Source organism: Nicotiana tabacum, chromosome 8 (assembly GCF_000715075.1).
Source record: "Nicotiana tabacum cultivar K326 chromosome 8, ASM71507v2, whole genome shotgun sequence".
In the NCBI taxonomy this organism is placed as follows: domain Eukaryota; kingdom Viridiplantae; phylum Streptophyta; class Magnoliopsida; order Solanales; family Solanaceae; genus Nicotiana; species Nicotiana tabacum.
Genome location: NC_134087.1, coordinates 115,114,866 through 115,136,336, shown reverse-complemented (window position 1 = coordinate 115,136,336; position 21,471 = coordinate 115,114,866). Strand labels below are relative to the sequence as shown.

The window sequence follows — 21,471 nt, the reverse complement described above, 5'->3', positions numbered from 1 at the left end:
TACGGGGGCTTGCCACAGAAATCGATGTCGAGACCTTGGCGTCAGTCCGAAGCCTTTGAACTTTAGGTTTCTCTGATTTGGGAGACACAACCGAAACCTCTTTCTTTCTCTTCTTGCCCTCATCGGGTTTCGAGGTCCCTTCCTCACCAGCAAGATCCGGCCTCATCGACACTCCATCCCCGAGGCCTACACAAGCATAATGCATCAAAATTACAGAAGATACTCATAAGGGAGCCTAGTATAGATAGTAGTAAAGAACATACCGTGGTTCTTTGCCTGCCACCGCGTTTTGGCCAAGTCACGCCAAGAACGACCGAAATAAGGAAAAGAGGAATCCAATTGTCTGATCCATCCCAATAGATTCTTAACCACACCAGGGTACCAAATGGTGGCTGCATAATTAAAAGAAGATCATTTTTTCAGAAGAGGATAAAAAGGCAATAAAATATGTTCGAGGTGGGGGAACTTATGGTTCGTATTCCACTCCTCCGGGAATGGCATCCAATTATCCGGGATAATGTTCGAGGTCCTCACTCGAACAAACCGGCTCATCCACCCCCGATCCTTATCCTCATCGATGCTCGAAAAGAATGGCCTCGCGTATCGAGAATGAAGCTTGATCAAACCTTGGTAGAGACGAGGGCTGCATAATCTGATCAAGTGATTGAGGGTGAAGGTCATATCCCCAAACTTGTTGGAAAAGTACCGAAGCATATGAACTATCCTCCAGAAAGAAGGATAGATCTGATCGAGCGTTACTCAGTACTCATGGAAGAAATCGAGAATCATTGGATCTATCAACGGGGAAGAAGGATTTGAAGAATTTGCGGGGCCTAAAGTAAATGGGTATGTATACACGTTGAGAAAGCCAGCTTTATGGTCTACTATGCTCTCCCCGAAATTGGAGATTTCTACTAATGCTGCCCTCCCCCATCGACAGTCTTCCTTCATGCTGTTCGTATCGGTCACCACGTTGATGTACCAAGACAAGGGCACACATCGTCCTGGTATGGCAAGGGGATTTTCGACAGAAAAATTGGATACAGTGTCAAATTTGGTAGGAGTACATTGCTCGACAGTTGGGGGTACTTTTGGTTTACCCCTGGATGAGCGAGATGAAGAAGCAATGCCCATCTTCTGAGGTACCATTCTAGAGTCCTAGCCATGGCTATAAAAAGGGTTTCTAAGAAGGAAAGTGAAGAAGCAAGCGTAGAAGGGAGAAGAATGTAGAAGACGGTGGACTTAACTCTAGAAAATTGAAGATGTTGCAAAAGTGTGAATAACAAAACGGTTGAGGTATTTATAGAAGCCATGTAGGTAGCATTTGGGAAGCGAAAAGGCCGGGCCAATAGCGTTTCATGGGATTTTCGATAGTCGTGTTGACAGCGACCCTGTGTAGCCTTTGAGTCATGGCATTTAATATTTTAATAGGTTGACGTCGTGATGGTAGTATCGAAGAAGCAAGAATTCAAGACCGTTTCTTATCATTTTCATTCTAAGAAATGCAGGGACTATCTATATGCGGTAAAAATTAGAGGGTTCGATTTTATAGTCATTAGGACACTTTGTAGGCACGTCTCCAAAGGCTCGAGGGCAGGTTTGAAGTTCAACCCCGAAGGGTTCTAAACGTTCGGCCTCGGGGCAGTGCGAACCGTTAGATATGATGGAAAATTGGGAGATTCCCAAGGCACGTGACTAAAGCTGACCAAGTCTATTAGGCTAGTTCAAGCCTGTACCGAGGCATTAAATGGTTGTACTAGCCATATATCTTTGTAATAAATGCATTTGTACTATGTTGGGATTCCACCTGGTATATAAAGGTGTAACGACCCGATCGGCTGTTTTGAGCTTTTGCACTTCGCTCGCTAGTTCTCGGGCATTACTAGCCCCGTGTGATGTATTACGATAGATGTAAATCGCTGTTTTTGATTTTCAGGGTAATCAGAATGGATTTGGAAGAACAGTTCTCAGTTTGAAGCTTTAAATTTGAAAGGTTTGTCCAAGTTTTTGACTTTTTAATATTCGATCTCGAATTTGGATTTTTATGATTTGGTTAGCTCTGTTAAGTGATTTTGGACTTGGGAGCACGTCTGGAATGTATTTTGGAGGTCCGTGGTTGATTTAGGCTTGAATTGGCAAAATTGGAAATTTGGCATTTTCCAGTCGGCAATGGAAATTTTGATATCGTGGTCAAAATGGAATTCCGAAAGTTGGAGTAGGTCCATTGTATCATTTCTGATGTGTGCAAAATTTCAAGTCATTCGGACGAGGTTTGATAGACTTTTTGATCGAATTCAAAATTCGGAAGTTTTTGAGATTCTTAGGCTTGAATCCGATGATGATTTGATGTTTTGATGTTGTTCTGAGCATTCTGAGGGCTGGAACAAGTTTGGATGATGTTATGGGGTATGTTAGCATGTAACAACCCTAGATGTCATGTAGCCTTTTGATTATAAATGTGGCGTGCTACACATCCATAATCAAGACTCTACTAGACACGACTCATAGACAATCCCTAGGACAGACTTGCTCTAATACCAAGTTTGTCACGACCCAAACTTGAGGTCCGTGACTAGCACCCGACCATACTTGTCGAGCACCAACGTACATTTTATCTAACCTTCTTTATTATCTTTTAGGTCTGACGAGATCAATATAAATGGTAGACATGGATCATGGACAACCAACAATAAAATATGATGGCATGAACATACATAACATGGGATGACATCAAGAAACTATATATAAGGTACGAGCTACCACGCTGCCATGAAAGACTATACAACAAAAATTCAGCCGATAGGCATACCAAACTATACACGAGTCGACACCTGTCTATGAGCCTCTAAAGGAACATAAGTGCTATAACATGCTGGAACAGGGCCCCACATACCCATAATGTCTATAAAAAATGCATACCAAGACCACGGCAAGTCCGGAGAAGGGATCTCGCCAATCACCGCTGAACTGGATAGCCTACTGTGGTGGGGGAGCTGCACCTGCCTATTTATCAAGTCCTGCAACACGACATGCAGCGTCCACAAATAAAAGGACGTCAGTACGAATAAAGTACGGAGCATGTAAGGCAGGGAACCATAAGTACGAATAGTAATGTAAGCAGGGATAGAGAATATACAACTTGTAACATCTGCGTACCTCTGAGGGCTACTGACATGAAATGCATGATACATATGTATATATACATAAACTTTTAAAACATACGCCTTTGTGGGCATCATCATCATCATATTGTACCCGGCCTTAATAGTCTTGGTAAAAAATGTACCCGGCCATCATAAGGCTTGGTAGTATCATACCCAGCCACGTGGAGCTCGGTAAACCCAACTGATCAATGGTTGCACAATCGGTGTCGTACCCGTACGACTATAGCGCGGCTCGGTAGAGTAAAATAGATACATATATATAATGCATGCTCGACTCATGGAATCACATTCTAAACCTTTCGGAGTGACGTAAGGTCGGTATCCTCTGTACACGTTATTAGGACTAACTCTTCACTATGAACCTTATAAAAATCAGGAAGTACCAACAACATTTATAACATAAGAATAAGAGAAGAAACATTAACATCAATCGTTCCATAAGAGGGGAAACAATGTAAGTACTGCTAGCTTCTAAGAGTAGAGTATCATTGGAAGCTCGTTCATTACATTATGTACAATCGGAGTCGTGCAAAGAAGGAAAGGGATAGCCTCACATACCTTGTATATATTTCCCCAATCTCAAGCTATGCAATTGTCACGACTCCTTAGTCTACAATAAGAGAAACGGTACTATCGTTATCATTTAAGCGTCATAACTATTATGTATCGACCACAACCTATTTTCGATGAAACGGACAGCACCTCCCCTATATATATGACTTCACACAATTCAAAACAATCACCAAATATCCCAAAAAACATCAATAATAATCATATTGAGCCTCCCAAAATAGTCTACGCACAACCTAATCACTTCATACATACGACGACCACCGTAGCCGTGTCAAAGGACCCAGAAATGTTATGAAGAACTACCAACCCACAACCCTACATCTATATAGTGTTTCTCCACACCATTCCTCATCCAAAACTCCACAAAATAGTAGTAAAACACGCAGCCCAACAGCAACACAAAACAGTCCACAAAACAGTCCGCTACAAGTGAATAACTCGAACTCACGGCTTCCGATCACCGTTCCGTGAGTTCTTACATGTATAGAACGAATTACCATGAATTCACAGTAGAAAAAATGTATGAAAGAGAGCATTAAACTTACCTTACTTGTTGGATAACTTAGCTCTTCTCTTGGTTCTTCAAACTCTAGGTTTTACCCCCAATTAGAACTTGAAAAAGAGGGAAAATCAACTAAGGTTTGTGAATAATTTTTGGGAGGAAGTTTGCAGGGGTTTAGGTCTGGTTATTTGTGATATATAATGAGGGTTATATTGCAGGAGATAACCCTTTAAATGGGCTCTTTTGCCGACCCAAAATTTTCTATTTTTGGGCTATCATTTAACCAAGTAGGTGACACACCTACTTGTCACCTAGAAGCTTGTGTAGTCTTGCAAAAAGGCCTATATCTCTCTACTCCGATGTTGTATCGACAAACGATTTAATGCGTTGGAAACTAGACTCATAGATCTTTAATTTGGTGGGTATATCACCCCGTAATTCCTTGTAAATTGGGAGAAAAACTTAGTAACATTTCACCTAATATTTAAGTAAAATTATGAACCTAAGTTGCGACAACTTTTGTCGACCTTTGTTTCATAACTCGTTTGACTTCAAGACTTATGATACGGATATTATATGATTCAAATACCTTAAAACACAACCTCTTGAGTGTATTAAGCACCTCTAGATTTACCCGAAAATACGGCTGACAACATCCTTGATCCGTTTAACTTCTAATACTTGTTAACCACCCTTATACACCTTTGTATCATTTAAGACCAATAGGATTAACTTCTTATCATATTAAAGATAATCTCTTCATGGATTTACGTCGACTACTTTATGGCATGAACTAACGTACGTGAATATGGGTTGTAACACAGTCGTCCTGAGAATTCGGGTTTATGGATTATATTTCGCAATGGGTAAGTTGTCGCAACACATATAGGATGGCACTGAAAATACGATTTCAGTTTCTTAGAGGCGCTTAGAAAAGCGATGCCTATTTTTGTAAATGAAGGTATCTAGTTTCGGCCTCACCTAAGGTCCTGCTAACATAATAAATTGGAAATTGCGTACCTTGTTCCTCCCGAACTAGGACTCCACTTACCGCTATCTCCAATACTGCCAAGTACAGGTATAGTTGTTCGTCTGCCTTCATTGTGTGGAGCAGTGGCAGGCTTGATAGATATCGCTTAAGTTCTTCCAAAGCCCGTTGGCATTCTGGAGTCCATGTGAAGCTGTTTTTCTTCTTCAATAACAAGAAAAATCGGTGACTCTTATAGGAGGACCTCGAGATGAATCGCCACAGGGTTGCAATGCGCTTTGCACGGCCTTCACATTGTTCACTACTGTGATATCCTCGATAGCTTTGATCTTGTTGGGGTTGATCTCGATTCCTTGGTTGGATATCATAAACCCAAGAAATTTACCTGATCCGACTCTGAACGCACATTTCTCCGGATTCAACTTCATGTTGTACTTCTTCAATATACTGAAGGTTTCCTGCAAATGCTTTAAATGGTCATCTACGCGCAGAGACTTAACCAACATATCGTCAATGTAAACTTCCATGGATTTCCTTATTTATTCTTCGAACATTCGGTCTATTAGGAGTTGGTAATTGGCACCGGCGTTTTTTAATCCAAATGGAATCACATTATAGCAATATGTGCCATACTTAGTGATGAAATAAGTCTTTTCTTGATCATCCGGGTTCATTCGTATTTGGTTGTTCCCGGAGTAGGCATCGAGAAAACTGAGGATCTCGTGGCCGGCTGTGGCACCGATCATGCGATCGATATTGGGCAAAGGGAAAGAGTCCTTGAGACATGCCTTACTTAAATCTTTATAATCTACATACATTCTCAGTTTGTTCCCCTTTTTAGGGACTACTACTACGTTTTCTAACCATCCCGATTATTTGATTTCCTGAATGGACCCTATTTTAAGGAGCTTAGTTACCTCGTCCTTGATGAAAACATGTTTGATCTCGGACTAGGATCTCTTTTTCTGCTTGACCAGGTGGAATTTCGGGTGCAGGCTCAGCTTGTGAGTGGTTATCTTCGGTGGGATCCCTGTCATGTCGAGATGGGACCAAGCAAAACAATCTATGTTAACTATGAGAAATTGAATGAGTTTTTTTTAAGCTCGAAGGTTAACCCTGTGCCCAGGTATACCTTCCAATCGGGTAGATGTTCGATCAATGTGACTTGCTCCAGCTCTTCGACAGTTAATTTTGTGGCATTGGAATCATTGGGTACTATAAAAGATCTAGGAACCCCGTAATCATCATCTTCATCGGTCCCATGTTTATCCGATTGGGTCGTGGCTGGTGTCGATAATTGTAATTTAGTTTCCTTCTTTGTGTTCGAACTTGGTTCCTTCGATGTCGTCAGTGTTGATACCGGAATCATTTCTTCGACTGCAAACATTTCCTTTGCGGCTGGTTGCTCCTCGTAGATCATTTTGATCCCTCCTGGCTTTGAGAATTTTAACACCTGGTGAAAGGTCGAGGGCACTACCCTCATGTTGTGGATCCATGGCCTCCCGAACAGGGCGTTGTACCTCATTTCCCATTCGATCACATAAAACTTGGTTTCCTAGACGATCCCAACGGCGTTCACTAGTAATGTTATTTCTCCCTTAGTAGTTTCACAAGCCATGTTGAACCCGTTTAGCACCTGAGCTACAGGCACGATTTGGTCCTGTAGGCCGAGTTGTTCTACGACCCTTGATCGAATGATGTTGGCCGAGCTACCTAGATCAATTAACACATGTTTAACTCGAGATTTATTCATGAGTACAGATATTACCAGTGCATCGTTGTGGGGTTGCATGATTCCTTCTGCATCCTCGTCGTTGAAAGACAAAGTTCCTTCTGGTATGTAATCTCGAGTCTGTTTCTCCCTTGTGATGGATACTTTGGTGCGCTTTAACATTGGGCCTTGAGGAACAGCGACCCCTCCGATGATCATGTGAATGACGTGTTGAGGTTCTTCTTGCTTTGTTTGTTTATTAGAGTCCCTATTTCTAAAATGATTCTTGGCTCGGTCACTCAGGAATTCTCAAAGATGCCCGTTGTTGAATAACCGGGCTACCTCCTCCCTCAACTGCCGGCAATCCTCTATTCTGTGGCCGTGAGTGCCATGATATTTGCACATTTGGTTTGGATCCCTTTGGGTTGGGTCGGATTGTAGAGGTCGAGTCCATTTGGTATCTTTGATGCATCCGATAGCCGATACGATAGCAGCAGCATCAACGTTAAAGTTATACTCTGACAACCTCGTTGCTTTTTTGGGTCTGATAGGCCTATCAAAACCATTCTTCCTCATGAGTCCCCCATTGCTCTGTCCTCAATCATTTCTTCTTTCATTTTGTATAGAACTCCATCCAGACCTATTGTTTCTTCGATCCTCATTGTACGGCTAATATCGATCCTTGTTCGACCTTGGTTCACGATCAATATCCCTCTTGACTCTATCGACAGGTCTAACAGGATAAACGGACCCGGAATGAGCCCCCCAGTTGATCATCTTCGACTCTGATCTTCGATTGATATCGGTTATGCATATTAGCCCAAGTGATAGTCGGATATTCTATTAGATTTTGCTTCAATTGCTGTGAAGCCACAAAATTTCGAACATTGAGTCCTTAGGTAAAAGCTTGAACGGCCCAATTATCAGCGACCGGTGGCAGATCCATCCATTCCATTTGAAATCGAGATACGAACTCTCTGAGCATTTCATTATCCTTTTGCCTCACTTTGAAGAGGTCTGATTTCCTGGTTTCGACCTTGATAGCCCCAGCGTGTGTTTTCACAAAAGAGTCTGCAAGCATAGCAAATGAGTCAATAGAATTAGGGGTAAGTTGTGATACCATATCATGGCTCCCTTTGACATGGTTTCTCCGAATTTCTTCAGTAAGACAGACTCGTTCTCATTATCCTCCAAGTCGTTTCCTTTGATGGCGCATGTGTATAAAGTGACGTGCTCGTTTGGGTCAGTCGTTCCGTTGTACATAAGAATCTCGGGCATACAAAATTTTTTAGGGATCAACTTCGGAGCCGCGCTCGGAGGGAAAGGTTTTTGTACAAACTTCTTGGAATCCAAGCCTTTTAATACCAGCGGCGCTCCCGGGATTTGGTTGACCCTAGAATTGTAGGTTTCCACCTTTTTGTCATTTGCTTCGATTTTCTTTTCTCCTGATTCTGTTCGTTTTGTCAGCTCCTCTGGCATATTCATGGTCTCGGGGTTGTTACCTAATTCATTCTCGCTCGAACTTTTTGCGACCGGTTCCTCCCTGCGAGTGATCTCTCGAGACGGGTCGGTCTCAATCCTGCTCAATACGTGGCTCTGGTTTTGCAACTGAGCTATTGCTGCCTGTTGAGCCTGCAACATTTCGAAGATCATCTGTAGATTGACCATGTCTCCTTCATTGTTTTGAGTATTCTGTGTTGTCGACCGGGCTCCACCATGGACGCTATTCTCGGGGTTAGTAGGGAGGCTTGTGTCGATAGCCACATGCGAATTAGCGTCCAATGGGCCCGCAATTGGAATTCCGACGGGATCAACGGGCGGTACCTCGTTACCGGGCGCTATGTTATTATTTTTACCGTGGTGACCAGATTCACCGTCAGTAGGTAGAGGTGCTAGTTGTGAGTTTGGCATTTTGAGCTTAAGCCTGAAATCAGAGACACTTCAAAGAACAAGTGAAAAATAGTGTGTTATGGCAATTAGTATCAAATAATCACTATTATCGTTAGCCCTACGGTGGACGCCAAACTGTTTATCCTCAAAATCGGATAGCAATTGAATTTATAAGTGGTTTTAAGGATACGTGGATTAATTTGATACAAAGCGATATATTAGATTATAAATATAGCAAACAATAACAAAATGACTTCAAAATGTGTGACTTCAACAATTATAGCCTTGAGAAAATAGACCTCACTCGAACTGAATATGATTCAAATGATGTCAAATATAGAAGAACAGTAGCTTGCAGAAAGAAAATAGTATTATAAAGCTTTTGGATGCATGTTACAATGTGTATTACAAAGAATCAGACTCCCCTTTATATAGTAGGGGAGTCTTGCTTTAGGTACAATTCTATAAAAGGTAAACAATCTCATGATTTGCTAATTAATCGGTTTCTTGTTGATACGTGCCGAAATTCCCGTCATGATATCCGACCGGTTGCGGATATTTCGGCCATCCGTTATTGGGTCCGATAATGTTTCCTCGAGCTTATTCGGAATCGGGGTCGGCTCCGGAGTCATGGGCTCGAAGATCTTAGGGACGTATGTTCTGACTTCGTACTTTGGTTTGATGAACCTGGGGTCGATCTTCAATCCATCATGTTTCGGTTTCAATCCGTCACGTAATAGATGAGCCCGATTTCGACCGTATACAATATTGATGGTAATTAGCAAATGTGATGATTATCTGTGAACGCGGGGCTGGTTTTGTCTGCATTCACTGGTACCCCATAAACGTGATTTAGTTGTTTGCTTATAATATAGCATCTAATAATTAAGGTCACGAAAGGGCATATTCTGTTTAGCAAGAAGTCAAGTTATTTATAACACAACAGTGCTAGATTATACTCGATGAAAGGATAGGAAAAAATAGTAGTAATAAAATGTAGTACTACTAGCTATGATGTATAGTTATGAATCTCGATCCAATTATTTTTTCCGTTATCTGACGTGATCCAGTGTCTCTTAGCCTCTACAAAGTTCTTTTCTTTGTCTGAGTTTCCGTTTCACTGCTGAAGTCAGAACAAGCCATGGATTGACAGAAAAACTGCGCCCCCCGCCCCACCAAATACATTAATTAGCAGATAAAACGGCCTTAGATTATTGCGTTAAACATATTGCACTTATCAGATCCCATTACAGAGGAAGTTCACCGCTGTCTGCAATGACAACTTTGCTTTTTGGTGTTCCACTTTGTCTTCCTTCAGCTTCAATCTTGTAAACGACATCCATTCCAGACAACACCTTCCCAAAGACAACATGCCGGCCATCCAACCTACATATAATCAAAAATCAGAAGTGCCCAAAAGATTATTGGAGAAAGGGTAGCTTATCAGAAGAGTAGTAAATCACAAGCAACTAGAATTTAAAGATGCAAACCAAAATTAACAAATATTCGAGATTTAATAACATGACACTGGTAGGTTCTTAATTGTAAATAGTTAAATGGTTAGTGGTCTAAGTAATCTGCATATGTTTTTCAAGAGTGATGGACTTACCAGCTAGTTGTGACAGTTGTGATGAAGAATTGTGAACCATTGGTGTCGGGACCAGCATTTGCCATTGACAAAAGCCCTGGAAATTATGCATGCAGGAGCAGTTTTACATGCATGACAATCGAGAATATAAAAGGCACTTTAACACAAGGAATAAATTCTACCTGGTCCAGTGTGCTTGATCTTGAAATTTTCATCAGCAAATTTTTCACCATAAATGGATTCACCTCCACGCCCATCACCAAGAGTGAAATCACCACCTTGAAGCATGAAACTGGGGATTATTCTATGGAATGTGCTCCCCTTGTAATGAAGAGGCTTGCCACTCTTTCCAACACCTTTCTCCCCTGCAATGTTGATTACCAGAGGAGAAAAACAAGATCAAGAATGTGAAGGTACAAGTATATGCAATCTGCATTTAACCATTCTCCTGAATCAGATAACAATATCTAAACCTTTTCTGCATTACCAGTCAGCTAAGAACCGAAAAAATAACTTGTAAGGCAAAACTGAAAACAAAGATGACAAGAAAAGAAATACAGGCAAGCACAAGCTTAATTGACCAACGCGTCTATAGGTTAAGTTGACCAATAGGGGTCCCGAACGGCAGGAGAATAAACTATGAAAATCTGGTAAAAGCACCTGTGCACAATGCTCTGAAGTTCTCTGCAAGAAAATAGAAAGATAGTTAATATCAGGAGTAGCAATGGTGAAACTTACAAGCTTTTTATATTGCCACCATACCTGCTGTTTTAGGAACTGTTTTACCAAAGAGACCCATAACAATACGACCTGAAAGAAAGCAGATACTTGAAAATCAAAACAAGGATGATAACACAATGGAGTTAGTAATGATACTACATGGAAAAGACATCTCCCTTAGGACATAAATAGGGAAGAACATTCTTTATGCGAGTCAAAAATCATTCCACGGAAAAATAATCTCAGATCCTACATTGTGTGTCAACATTTCCAATTTCTAAGAGGAAACAGCTGGATTCCAACATATTATGGATAAAGCATATACAAGAAGACATGATATTCCTAAGGAGCAAGAAACATGTCAAGGATACTTGTCAAATGTAATACAGTATTTATTTTATTTAACTTTACTGTTCTATCATTAACATGTGTGTCTGTGTGCAGATATTTGCTATGGAAATGATGAAAATATAATTATTGACATAGCAACATTTAATTACATAGTTTCATTTATTTGCATATCTTATATTATTGTCAATACCACAGTGGCGGCTGTCCTCCATCTTTCTTTTTTAATCAGGCTGACCGCCATCTTTCTTTAGTAACAAATATCTGATCCTGCCTGTCCCTTCCTTATCAGTTTTTAGACACTTTTCTAGTTTGTATGGCGCATGTGGATTGTAAATGCTTTTAGAGGGAAAAAATAAAAATGTATAATTTTGGGTATAAAACCAAATTAGATTTTTGAAAAGACACTCGAACAACTCAAAAAAAATTCAGGGGAACCAAAAATATTGTTTCCCAAAAACACCTACTTATTCCCAAAAAAATCCCATTTCTTTTAAGAGAACAATTCAGATCTGTCCAAACAGCATCTAAGACTCGAATTTTACTGTACATAGAGAGGGAGGAGACGAGAAAAAGTTGAATGCCAGAACAGAGAAGGGCTAAGAATACCCTGCTACTATTTTTTATTGTACTAGTATTAGTGTACGCGCGTTGCGCGTATACCAATATTAATGAGAATAAACTTTTTAATAACAATATAATTAATATAATATCTAAAAGATTTGTTTGTGTTATACCCCTTTTATTTTCACTGTCACGATTCAATTCTGAAGCCAAAGAATTTGATGGCTCCCATTCTTGATTAATAAGAATAATGAACGTTACATGACTCCTATAAAAACTTAAAAACTCTTATATGTAAATGATTTTTTTGGTTATTTAATTTGATTACATTCGGCTTACTTTTTAGTCGAGACGATACGAGGTGATTTTAATAGCCTTCAACTTCATAATAACTTTTCGACATAGAAATTTTTCTTATCGAGTGGGGCCAATCATTCGTATATGCATATACTTTGCGATCACTAAAATAATATTAATGTTGATAATATGTTTTACATATACCTTCTAATAAATGTTTTCTAATATGTATGCAGTAAAAAAAGTAAATTGATTGTTTTTTTGTACTATCAAGTATATATACTTGAATATTTTTAGTTTATTGGTCTGGAAGAAATTGACAAATAAGGGTACTTTTATAATTATCAAAACCAAAGCTACATATCAATGTGATGAGATTACTTCATATCAATAATATTTGGCTGAATACATACGGAGACACTTAAAGTTGGCACGATATTTCATTTAGACACCTAAACTCAAGGATGTTCCTATTGAATACTTATACTACCCGAAACTTATTCCAATTAAGCATTTCTTGCTGAGTTGGCACATAAAGTGAGTTTCACCCAATATAGGCGCGTGAAGAGACCCCAAAAAAATAGATTTTTTCTTTTTTTTTCTTTTTTATTTCCTTCTTCTCTCTAAAAAACAAAACAGATCTAAGGCAGTCCCCATCTCTTCACTGTCGGAATCCGGCGAGAGAAACCGGCGGCCTCATCCTCTCCAAAAAACCAACGATCCCCCTCTTCTTCTCCATTCTCACAGTCATTTTCTTCTTCAAAGCCAAAATTCTTGTAGGAGAAAATAGAGTTTCACCGGAAATTTTTTGGATGAGCTGTAATCATTTTCTTCTTCATGGAGACCCAAATCTGCCTTCGTCGTCTTCGCCAAAAAATATTTGAGATCAACCCAACAAATGCGGATTCAAATTTAATTAGCCTTCAAATTAGAACTTAACAACTTTAAAACACAAACTATAAAATGTCATGCTCTTATTGATTCCTCATCCTAATCCCGACAAGAAGATTCAAAGCACAAGTTTGGTGATTGAGTTTGTGTTCTTTATAAGTGTGATTAATAGAGTACTCTTTTGGTAACTTATTAGTTCAAATTTCAAAAGAAGATTGTGATTTTCATATGGTGATGGTTGGTACTGTAATTTTTATAGTGGTTGAAGAGGAAAGCAGGTATGGCAGGCAAAGGTGGCGGGCCAAGGTGGTTGTAGAAGTGATGTGGAAGATATGAGCAGGGAAAGGTGAAGGGTTTAGTCTGGAGCTAACATGAATTTTTATTGACGTGGCTTTCTCTCATTAATTACATTGCCATGTCAGCTACGTGAGTTTCACACGCTTATTATTTCCTGGGACTTAGTTTTTTGTGTTCAATCGGTACACTTCACAAATAGTTTGAGTGTCCAATAGGTAATAGGCTCAATTAAAGTGTCTAAATAAAAAATCATGTCAACTTTAAGTGTCTCCGTATGTATTCAGCCATAATATTTTGATTGACCAACTGGCTGATTGCTTCATGTATTATTACTTAATGTCTAGTCTTTAGGGCATGCTCCAAAATATATTATCAATAATATTTAAATAATGATAATTATTATATTTAAACAAGTACACCTTTATAAGAGTACTTCGTATCGAAACTGGCACGAACTTGTTGCTTTTTCTAACTTCGTGTGGAATTTATAGCTCTTGTAAATAATGAAATTTAATAAATAAATTTTAGTTAATTTTAAGACATCAAATTTTAGGAAAAGTAATATGACGAAGTTATAATTATGTTATACAGTTGGTATGAGGAAAATATTTAAATAAGGTAAAATCTTGATTTATTTTAAAGTCCTAAATTTTAGGACTTCTTATATATTTCAAATAAGAAAAATTTAATAATAAGATTTTAAAGTCCTAAATATTAAAAAACTAATTAAATTATAAGATTGTCAAATATGAAATAGCATCATAATTGTTAAACATTAATTTTTTCCTATTACAAAATTGATAATAAAAATATTGTTACAGTTAAGTAGAGGATTGTATTTGATTTTGTCCTTGAGATTGTGAATATACTAATGTTAAGATTATAAAATATTCTTGGCAAAAGGTAAGTGTTTACCTATGAAATCTCGTCTATGAGTGAGATAATAGTTTTTGATGATAATTCAAACTTTCCATATTTATATTGTATTTAATTGCCCACGCTCTGTAATTATTATGTAAGCTAAAATCATAATGGAATATAAAGTCCCAAATATTAGGATCTCTCACATATTTTAAATAAGGAAAGATTTAATTAGTAAAATTTTAATTGAATTAAAATTCCTAAATATTAGGAAGATAATTAAATGACTATTTTGTCTAGTGTAAAAGCTATTTTAAAGGGCAAAAAGGGAAACAACATTTCGCTAAGGGCCTTCGTGCTTTTAATATAGTATAGATAAATGTGTCCCCGTTATACTATTTGTCCGCATTTACCCTTACGTTATCAAAGTTCTATATTTGCCCTCATTTTAAACGGCTTGACAGTTGACACGTGGAGGATTCTAATCAAAAGACCCGACTCATTTATTAAAAACTCAGCCCCATTAATCTAACCATAACCCCATCAGACCCCATTACCAAGTCTGATTCTCAGGCTCCTAGCATGCAAGCCTAAAGGTTTATGATCAATGTGGCCTACCTTTTCAACCCCATTGTTTCCATCGGCAACAATCACCATGGATTCACCAACAAAGTACTGAGAATTCCAAACTTGAGCTACTTCCCTCTCATTCAACGCATGCGTGGTTTCGACCCATTTGCATATGAAAAGGATCTACTTTTCTCACCTTCATTAAAATTAGACCTTTCTTGGGCCATGTACTCATAATTAAAGAACTGAGAATCCCAGTTTGGGATAACTCTTTTGTCATCAGACCCACAAAAAATTCTAGCCCCATTTTCATCTAAAAGATTATCTAACCTTTTCATCCTCAACAAGCTCAAAGCTTTTTTGGTTCCTACTTACATAATGCAAGATCTGAGAATCCCAATTTGGGATCACTCTTTTCTCATAAGACCCACAGAAATTTTCAAGCCCATCAAAGATTGAAGCTAAATTTGAAATGGGTGATTTATTAGAAGTGGGTGATTTTTGTTTGTGAATGGGGTTGGGTCGGTTATGGGTTAAATTACTGGGGCTGGGTTTTTAATCAATGGGTTGGTCTTGATTAGAAACCTCCATGTGTCAAGCCGTTTAAAATGAGGGCAAATTTAAATTTGCCTAATGGTAAGGTAAATGGGGACGGATCGTATAATGGGGGACATATTTAAACAATAGAAAATAGTAGAGGAGTATTTTTGGCCCTTTTCCGATGTTAAAAACATATCTATTGCTCAAAGTATCAACATTTCGTTGATGACCTTTTTGCTGAGAGAAGAATAAATAGTCTTATGTAACAAAATGCCATGAAGTCTACACAAGAGGAAGGATAGTATGCATAAATGTGGCCCTGGGTATCCACGTATGCAACCTAAGCATGAAAAGAGAAAAACACAATCCTCAAGTTCTTGGATAGATCAAGAGAGATGCAGATATATAGAGTTATTTTACTTATGCTTCACAGAAGATCCTCATTTGGGATGCTTTTTTTTAGCTTGCAAGATTAATATAGCAACTTTATGAAAAAGGAGGACTTATCGCCCTCTCCTCCCTCCCCACAAAAAAGAAAAAGGAAGACCGCACACATTTAAGTAGGATCAATTACGCAGTGACGAAAAACTGGCGAAATGACACCATTAACAAATAAACCATGTTTTTTGAAATGGTAAGTATTAACAAATCGACACTATATATGCACCTCATAAGCATAGGAGCTAAAATATAAAAAATAGGAAAGGGAAGAGACTTCTGAAACAAAACACATTATTGACAAATCATCTTTGTATCTTCACCATATAAACAAAGGACCTAAATTAAAGCAATATGAAGGAAAGGAACATACCCGCAAGTTTACCATCTATCTCAACGTCAAAGTAAACTTTGTGAGTTACTTCTTTCAGACTTTCCTGAGATTTAGCCTGCAGAGGATGCTTTCAGTAATAAAAGACTTTCTCCCTCTATTTGTCACAAAGACAAGAGCACACATATGCACACACATGGACATTGGCCCAACATAAACAAGGAAAGAGGAATGCCTAGGCCACCTTTTGAAATATGCCAAGCCATACGCCCATGTTACACCCAAAGGGAAATAGGAAAAAAGAAGTTGATATATTTTCACAAAAATCTTTATGCAGTAAACTTGAGTAGCATTTGATATCTGACAACGTGGCGGAGTCTAAATTTGTATTCTATTTAGCAACTATCTCTATTTATTTATTTTTTTGATAAAGTATTATTAATAAAAGTGTACCAAGAAAGTACACAAGATTACAAAACAGAGCAGACAACACCTACAAAAAGCACTCTATTACAAGATCCATCCATACTATCTAATAAACACCTATTCCACCAGAAAAACAGATTATGCATACATAAATTTTTGATACTAGAAATATTTTTTATTCTCAAAACAAACACTTTCTTTCTGTCAAATATCCAGAAAATGCATAGGGGAATGGTCCTCCAAAGCTACTTCTGGGACTTTGATATCTTTTTCCTCTGCCAGCTATCAATTAGACTCCTAATGTCCGAAGGCATAGCCCAAGTAACACCAAAAAGATTCAGGAAGAGCTCCCAGCATTGCTTAGCAACTTTGCAGTGAATAAAAAGATGATTTACTGACTCCAAACTTTCTTCACATAGACAACACCAACGCCTCTTCTCTGTAGATTATCTTGAGTTAAACAAGTTTCTCTGATAGCAACCCATAAAAAACAAGCCACTTTGATAGGTGCTTTGGTTCTAATTTAGCACTCAAATTTACAGCCTATGTTAAGCAAGCTCAATCACTACCAAATAGTTACTGTAAAGGTATTAACAAGATGAGTTGAGCTGAGCTAAGCCTTGCCTGTTCAAGCTAGGCTCCATATCACATAAGCTCAAAGGTTTGCCAAAACTTGTCCTGTACTATTCTTGCATGCTCAAGCTATAGTTCAACTCGACAACAATGGATCCATACAATTACTCATACCCGAACTTGTCCTAGTAAAACAAAATTCCTAATCAAATCAACATATATTACTTAAACTTGTTGGATGTTTCACAGGTCAACTAATTGTTTAAAGAGCCAAAAAAATTCTAAAAGAAGTTAGATTCTGCTGAAGAAGAAGGAAACTTTAGATTTCTCCTGTCTCTCGAACACCAATTGTCCCATTGCAAGCAAAGAAGAGGGAGAGGATAGCTATTGAAGTGGACTGAGGTTGATGGATGTTTCGAACTTTCCACCACCAGCAGTCTACAATGTGGCTGCAAAGGTAGGAAAGATCCAAGACAACTGAGGCTAAAGAGTGCCAGCTAATTAGCGATGGCAAATGCAAGGTTGTTCCAGAGTAGGAGGAGATCAATAATGATGGAGCCAGACCAGCATGCTGCAAGAAGACTTATGTGCAAAGAAAAAAAAACTAAAAGAAATGAAACTAAGTTTGTTCTTAAACTACACAAGTAGAACCAAGTCAGCGCGAGCTCAGCTGATTTAGTAATTGAGCTCGTGCTCAGCTTGTTCAAAAAATGAGCTCAGTTGGGATTTTACTAGTTAAAAAAATGCATCTACTTCCATCTGTATGATCCAGTACTTCTTATACCAATTTCTACCAGAATATAATCCGCAAAAGAACATAAAGGATCTATAGTAGCTCGAATGATTAAATATAGAAACCGTCTCAGTACTGATCAGCTGTATTACGATCCAAAAGCACAATGAAGATTCATAAAAATCGTTCCAACAGCAGTTTAGCAGCTGTATCAAATCTCCACTTAATAGGTAACGCGTATTGCTAAGTCTTAACAAGAATAACAGTTGAATTAATCAGTAACTCGCAGATCGATCCCTAAACTATACGATTACAGTTCTCTCTGATCATTCAATTTGTACATCGGATGAGGATTACAAATGGCAAACGAAATCCTAAAACGGCGTAAAGCCAGAGATAATATTATCAACAGGTAAATGCTTAGAAATTACGAACCTGAGCAAGAGCTAGGGTTCCGATCATCGCCATGCAGAGGATCAAAACGGACGGCTGTAATCTCGTCGTCGCCATCTTTGGCAGTGGATCCGGTGTAGAGAATCGTAGTTGAAGTTGGAGTGAGACTTGGAAACGGAGTGTCGGCTGCTGAGAGATATATTTATTGGGAGTGACATTAGCCAATGAGAAGATGCCACGTAGGCATAGTGAGGTGTTGCCACTGAAATTGGTTGAATAATTCTGGGCCAAACAAAGGAGTTGTGTAAAACTATGACGGCTACTCAGTTTTCGGATTGGTCATTAAAAAATAGTCACTATTTTGCTGCAACACTAAAAGTTCCAGCATAATATACTGGAGATCGGTGTCAACATAATATGTTGGATCGGTATATTATTTTGGAACTCCAATATATTATACTAGAGTATTTTTTCGTATTTTAAACAATATTTTTGTTCAGATTTATTTATACATAAAAAGTGGCTAAATTTTGATTATTTTTGAAACTGTGGTTATTTTTGAATGACCACTTATAAATATGGTTATTTTTAAATTTCTCCCGAGTTTAGCTACTCGAGCCCATACGTATCACTAAGCTGACAGGTGGGCCGGGCCGGGGCCTAAACTGGCCTAAGTGGGCCAATTCTATGTCGGCCCAGGCTTCGTGGGTCGTGCTTAAACGGTCCCGGGCTTCGTGGGCTATTGGTAGGAACCGGATCGGGACCGAGACCACGAACTAATGATCCCGGGCTAAGTGGGCCAGTCTCGGGCTTATGTGGGCCTAAGAGGGCCTGACCCATTTTCTTTTAAAAAAAAATTATCTAAGGCATTTTCTTATAAATTATATGTATATATATATATATATATATATATATATATATATATATATATATATATTGTGAATTGTTCTGTATGAATTGCTCCTATAAAATCAAAGAAAATATATTTTTTCCAATTATTTGCCATTTTATAAGATTTTTATTAATTCTTTGCATTTTTGTGCACATTTAATTTTTATTTTAATCATGAAAAAATACCAAAATATCATGCATTGCATTTAGGATTTATTTTTACATTTTTAGAATTAACCGGTAATTATGTGTTTTATAGAAATTCGAAAATCACAAAAAATAGCTCTTTTTTTACATTTTTTGTCTTTTAATTTTTAGCTTATCGATTTTTCTCTCTTAATTTAGAATTAAGTATTGTTTATAATTTTTATAATTAGCTATTTAGTTTAATTTCACACTTTTGGATAATTTAGGATTTTTAATTTGTAGGATCTTAATTAAAAGAAAAGAAAAAATTAGAAAATAAAAGAAAGAATTGGAAAAAGTTTTGTCTTGTGAAATTTAGCCAATTCTCACCCAGCCCAGATCTGATCCAAAATTTCCCTTGACCCAAGCCCAATCTCCCTACCCAAACCCGCCTGACCTGACCCGCCTAGCCCAAGACCCCCCTCCACATAAAATAACCTAGTAGCTCCTAGACCTAAGGCACTTACACACAGAGAACAAACGGTGCATTTTACACTGGAGCTCCCTTCTTCTTCTTCTTCTTCTTCTCGATTTTTTCTAAAAACCACAAACAAAATCATACACTCCAACCCAGCAGAACAACAACGTCGTTCCCCTCTGAAAAGCTTTAGAAAAACTAAAATTCTGATTCTTCTGTGTGTATAACTGTTGGGTTTTCAATTTTGATATCTGGATTTGAAATTGAAGTTTGGTTGTTGGTTTCCTGCTGTTGAATCTTCTGACTAGCAGCTGAACTCTCATTTCCATTTTTGACCTTTATTTGGTCGAGTTCTTCTGTTGATTTCTGCTGTTAGAGGATTTCGAAGTTCATCTTCCATTTCTGGATTTACAGCAATTAGAGGTTGCTGAGGAGTTCTTTGTTGCTGGTTTAGATTGCTTGAGTTTGCTTGTCGAATTTCCCTCTTTGTAATCCAGAAATTTTCATATATAAAAGCATTTATTTGGTTCTTGTTGCTACCATCTTCAGCTTAGACATTGTATTTGTTGCTCAAATAGTTGTCGTTCATTAGAGGTGCTTCAGTTCATGTAAGAATTGAGATGGCGCAACATCATTTGATTGCAGACATATAGAAACGGGTACTTTTTCTATCGTGCAAGTAAAATATTTTCTTGTATGGAACAGAATTTGATATGATTTATAATCACTTGCTGCTATCTGCATATTTAGAATCTAAACTTCACTATTCTTATCTTATTATATGGTGCTGGTGTTCTGATTAGTTACACCATGGAGAAAGAGAATGTTGGACAACAGATCTTATTAATTTGATTCTATATTAAAGTTTTTATTTCTTATCTGACATCTTGTTTTGACAATTAATTGTATCTTTTATGTTATCGCTGGTAAAGGGAATTTGTGATTTTGCACATAAGTTCCAACTCTAATATTGTGATTGTACTGTAAAATACTAAAGGTCCGAATGAAATGCTTTAGAATTTATTTTTTCCCTCTAATACGAATATGATGTTGCATACAAAAATAAACGTAGCTTCTGAGCTTATCGGAAAAAGAATTAACTATGGCTCCAATTAGTTATTCGTTAATATTTGTATCCATAAGCCTTACTCTGCAGATATTTTGGTTTCTTGATTTCTATAAGACGGGAGATCATTATTAAAAAGACTTTATAGGATAACAGATTTTGGTTTCTTGTTTAATCTTTGCTCTAGTATGATTACCGATGTTGATTTACTCTTTAGCCATAGTATGATTACTTCTGTTATCAAGTGTTAGATGTATTCATAGCGATCAAATTCCCATTTTTTTCTACGAATAACTCCATAGTTTACGACCTTACAAACGATGTCAAATTTAGTAAAACCAATAAATCATGAACACCGTAGTTTGCTTTAGGCGCGATTAATAAACCATCGTGACTATGGGTATGGTTCCAGTGGCATAGTCAGGATACCTAATTCTCAAATTCGGGGGTGCATTTCATGTAACCCGATTATAACAACTTCGAATAATAAAACCTTTTGAAATAAATTAAGG

The 21,471-nt window shown here is 37.9% G+C and overlaps 1 protein-coding gene across 1 annotated transcript; it reads right to left on the bottom strand.

Moving 5' to 3' along the window:
* Positions 1 to 9,859: 9,859 nt before the first annotated feature.
* Positions 9,860 to 18,596, bottom strand: LOC107824613 (peptidyl-prolyl cis-trans isomerase CYP20-1-like). Its single transcript, XM_016651418.2, has 7 exons — positions 18,441 to 18,596; positions 16,316 to 16,391; positions 11,179 to 11,226; positions 11,077 to 11,100; positions 10,599 to 10,781; positions 10,438 to 10,513; positions 9,860 to 10,214 (listed from the first exon to the last, which is right to left on the bottom strand). The coding sequence occupies exons 1-7, from the start codon at positions 18,513 to 18,515 to the stop codon at positions 10,076 to 10,078; spliced, it is 621 nt and encodes a 206-aa protein (XP_016506904.1). The 5' UTR covers positions 18,516 to 18,596; the 3' UTR covers positions 9,860 to 10,075.
* Positions 18,597 to 21,471: the final 2,875 nt, after the last annotated feature.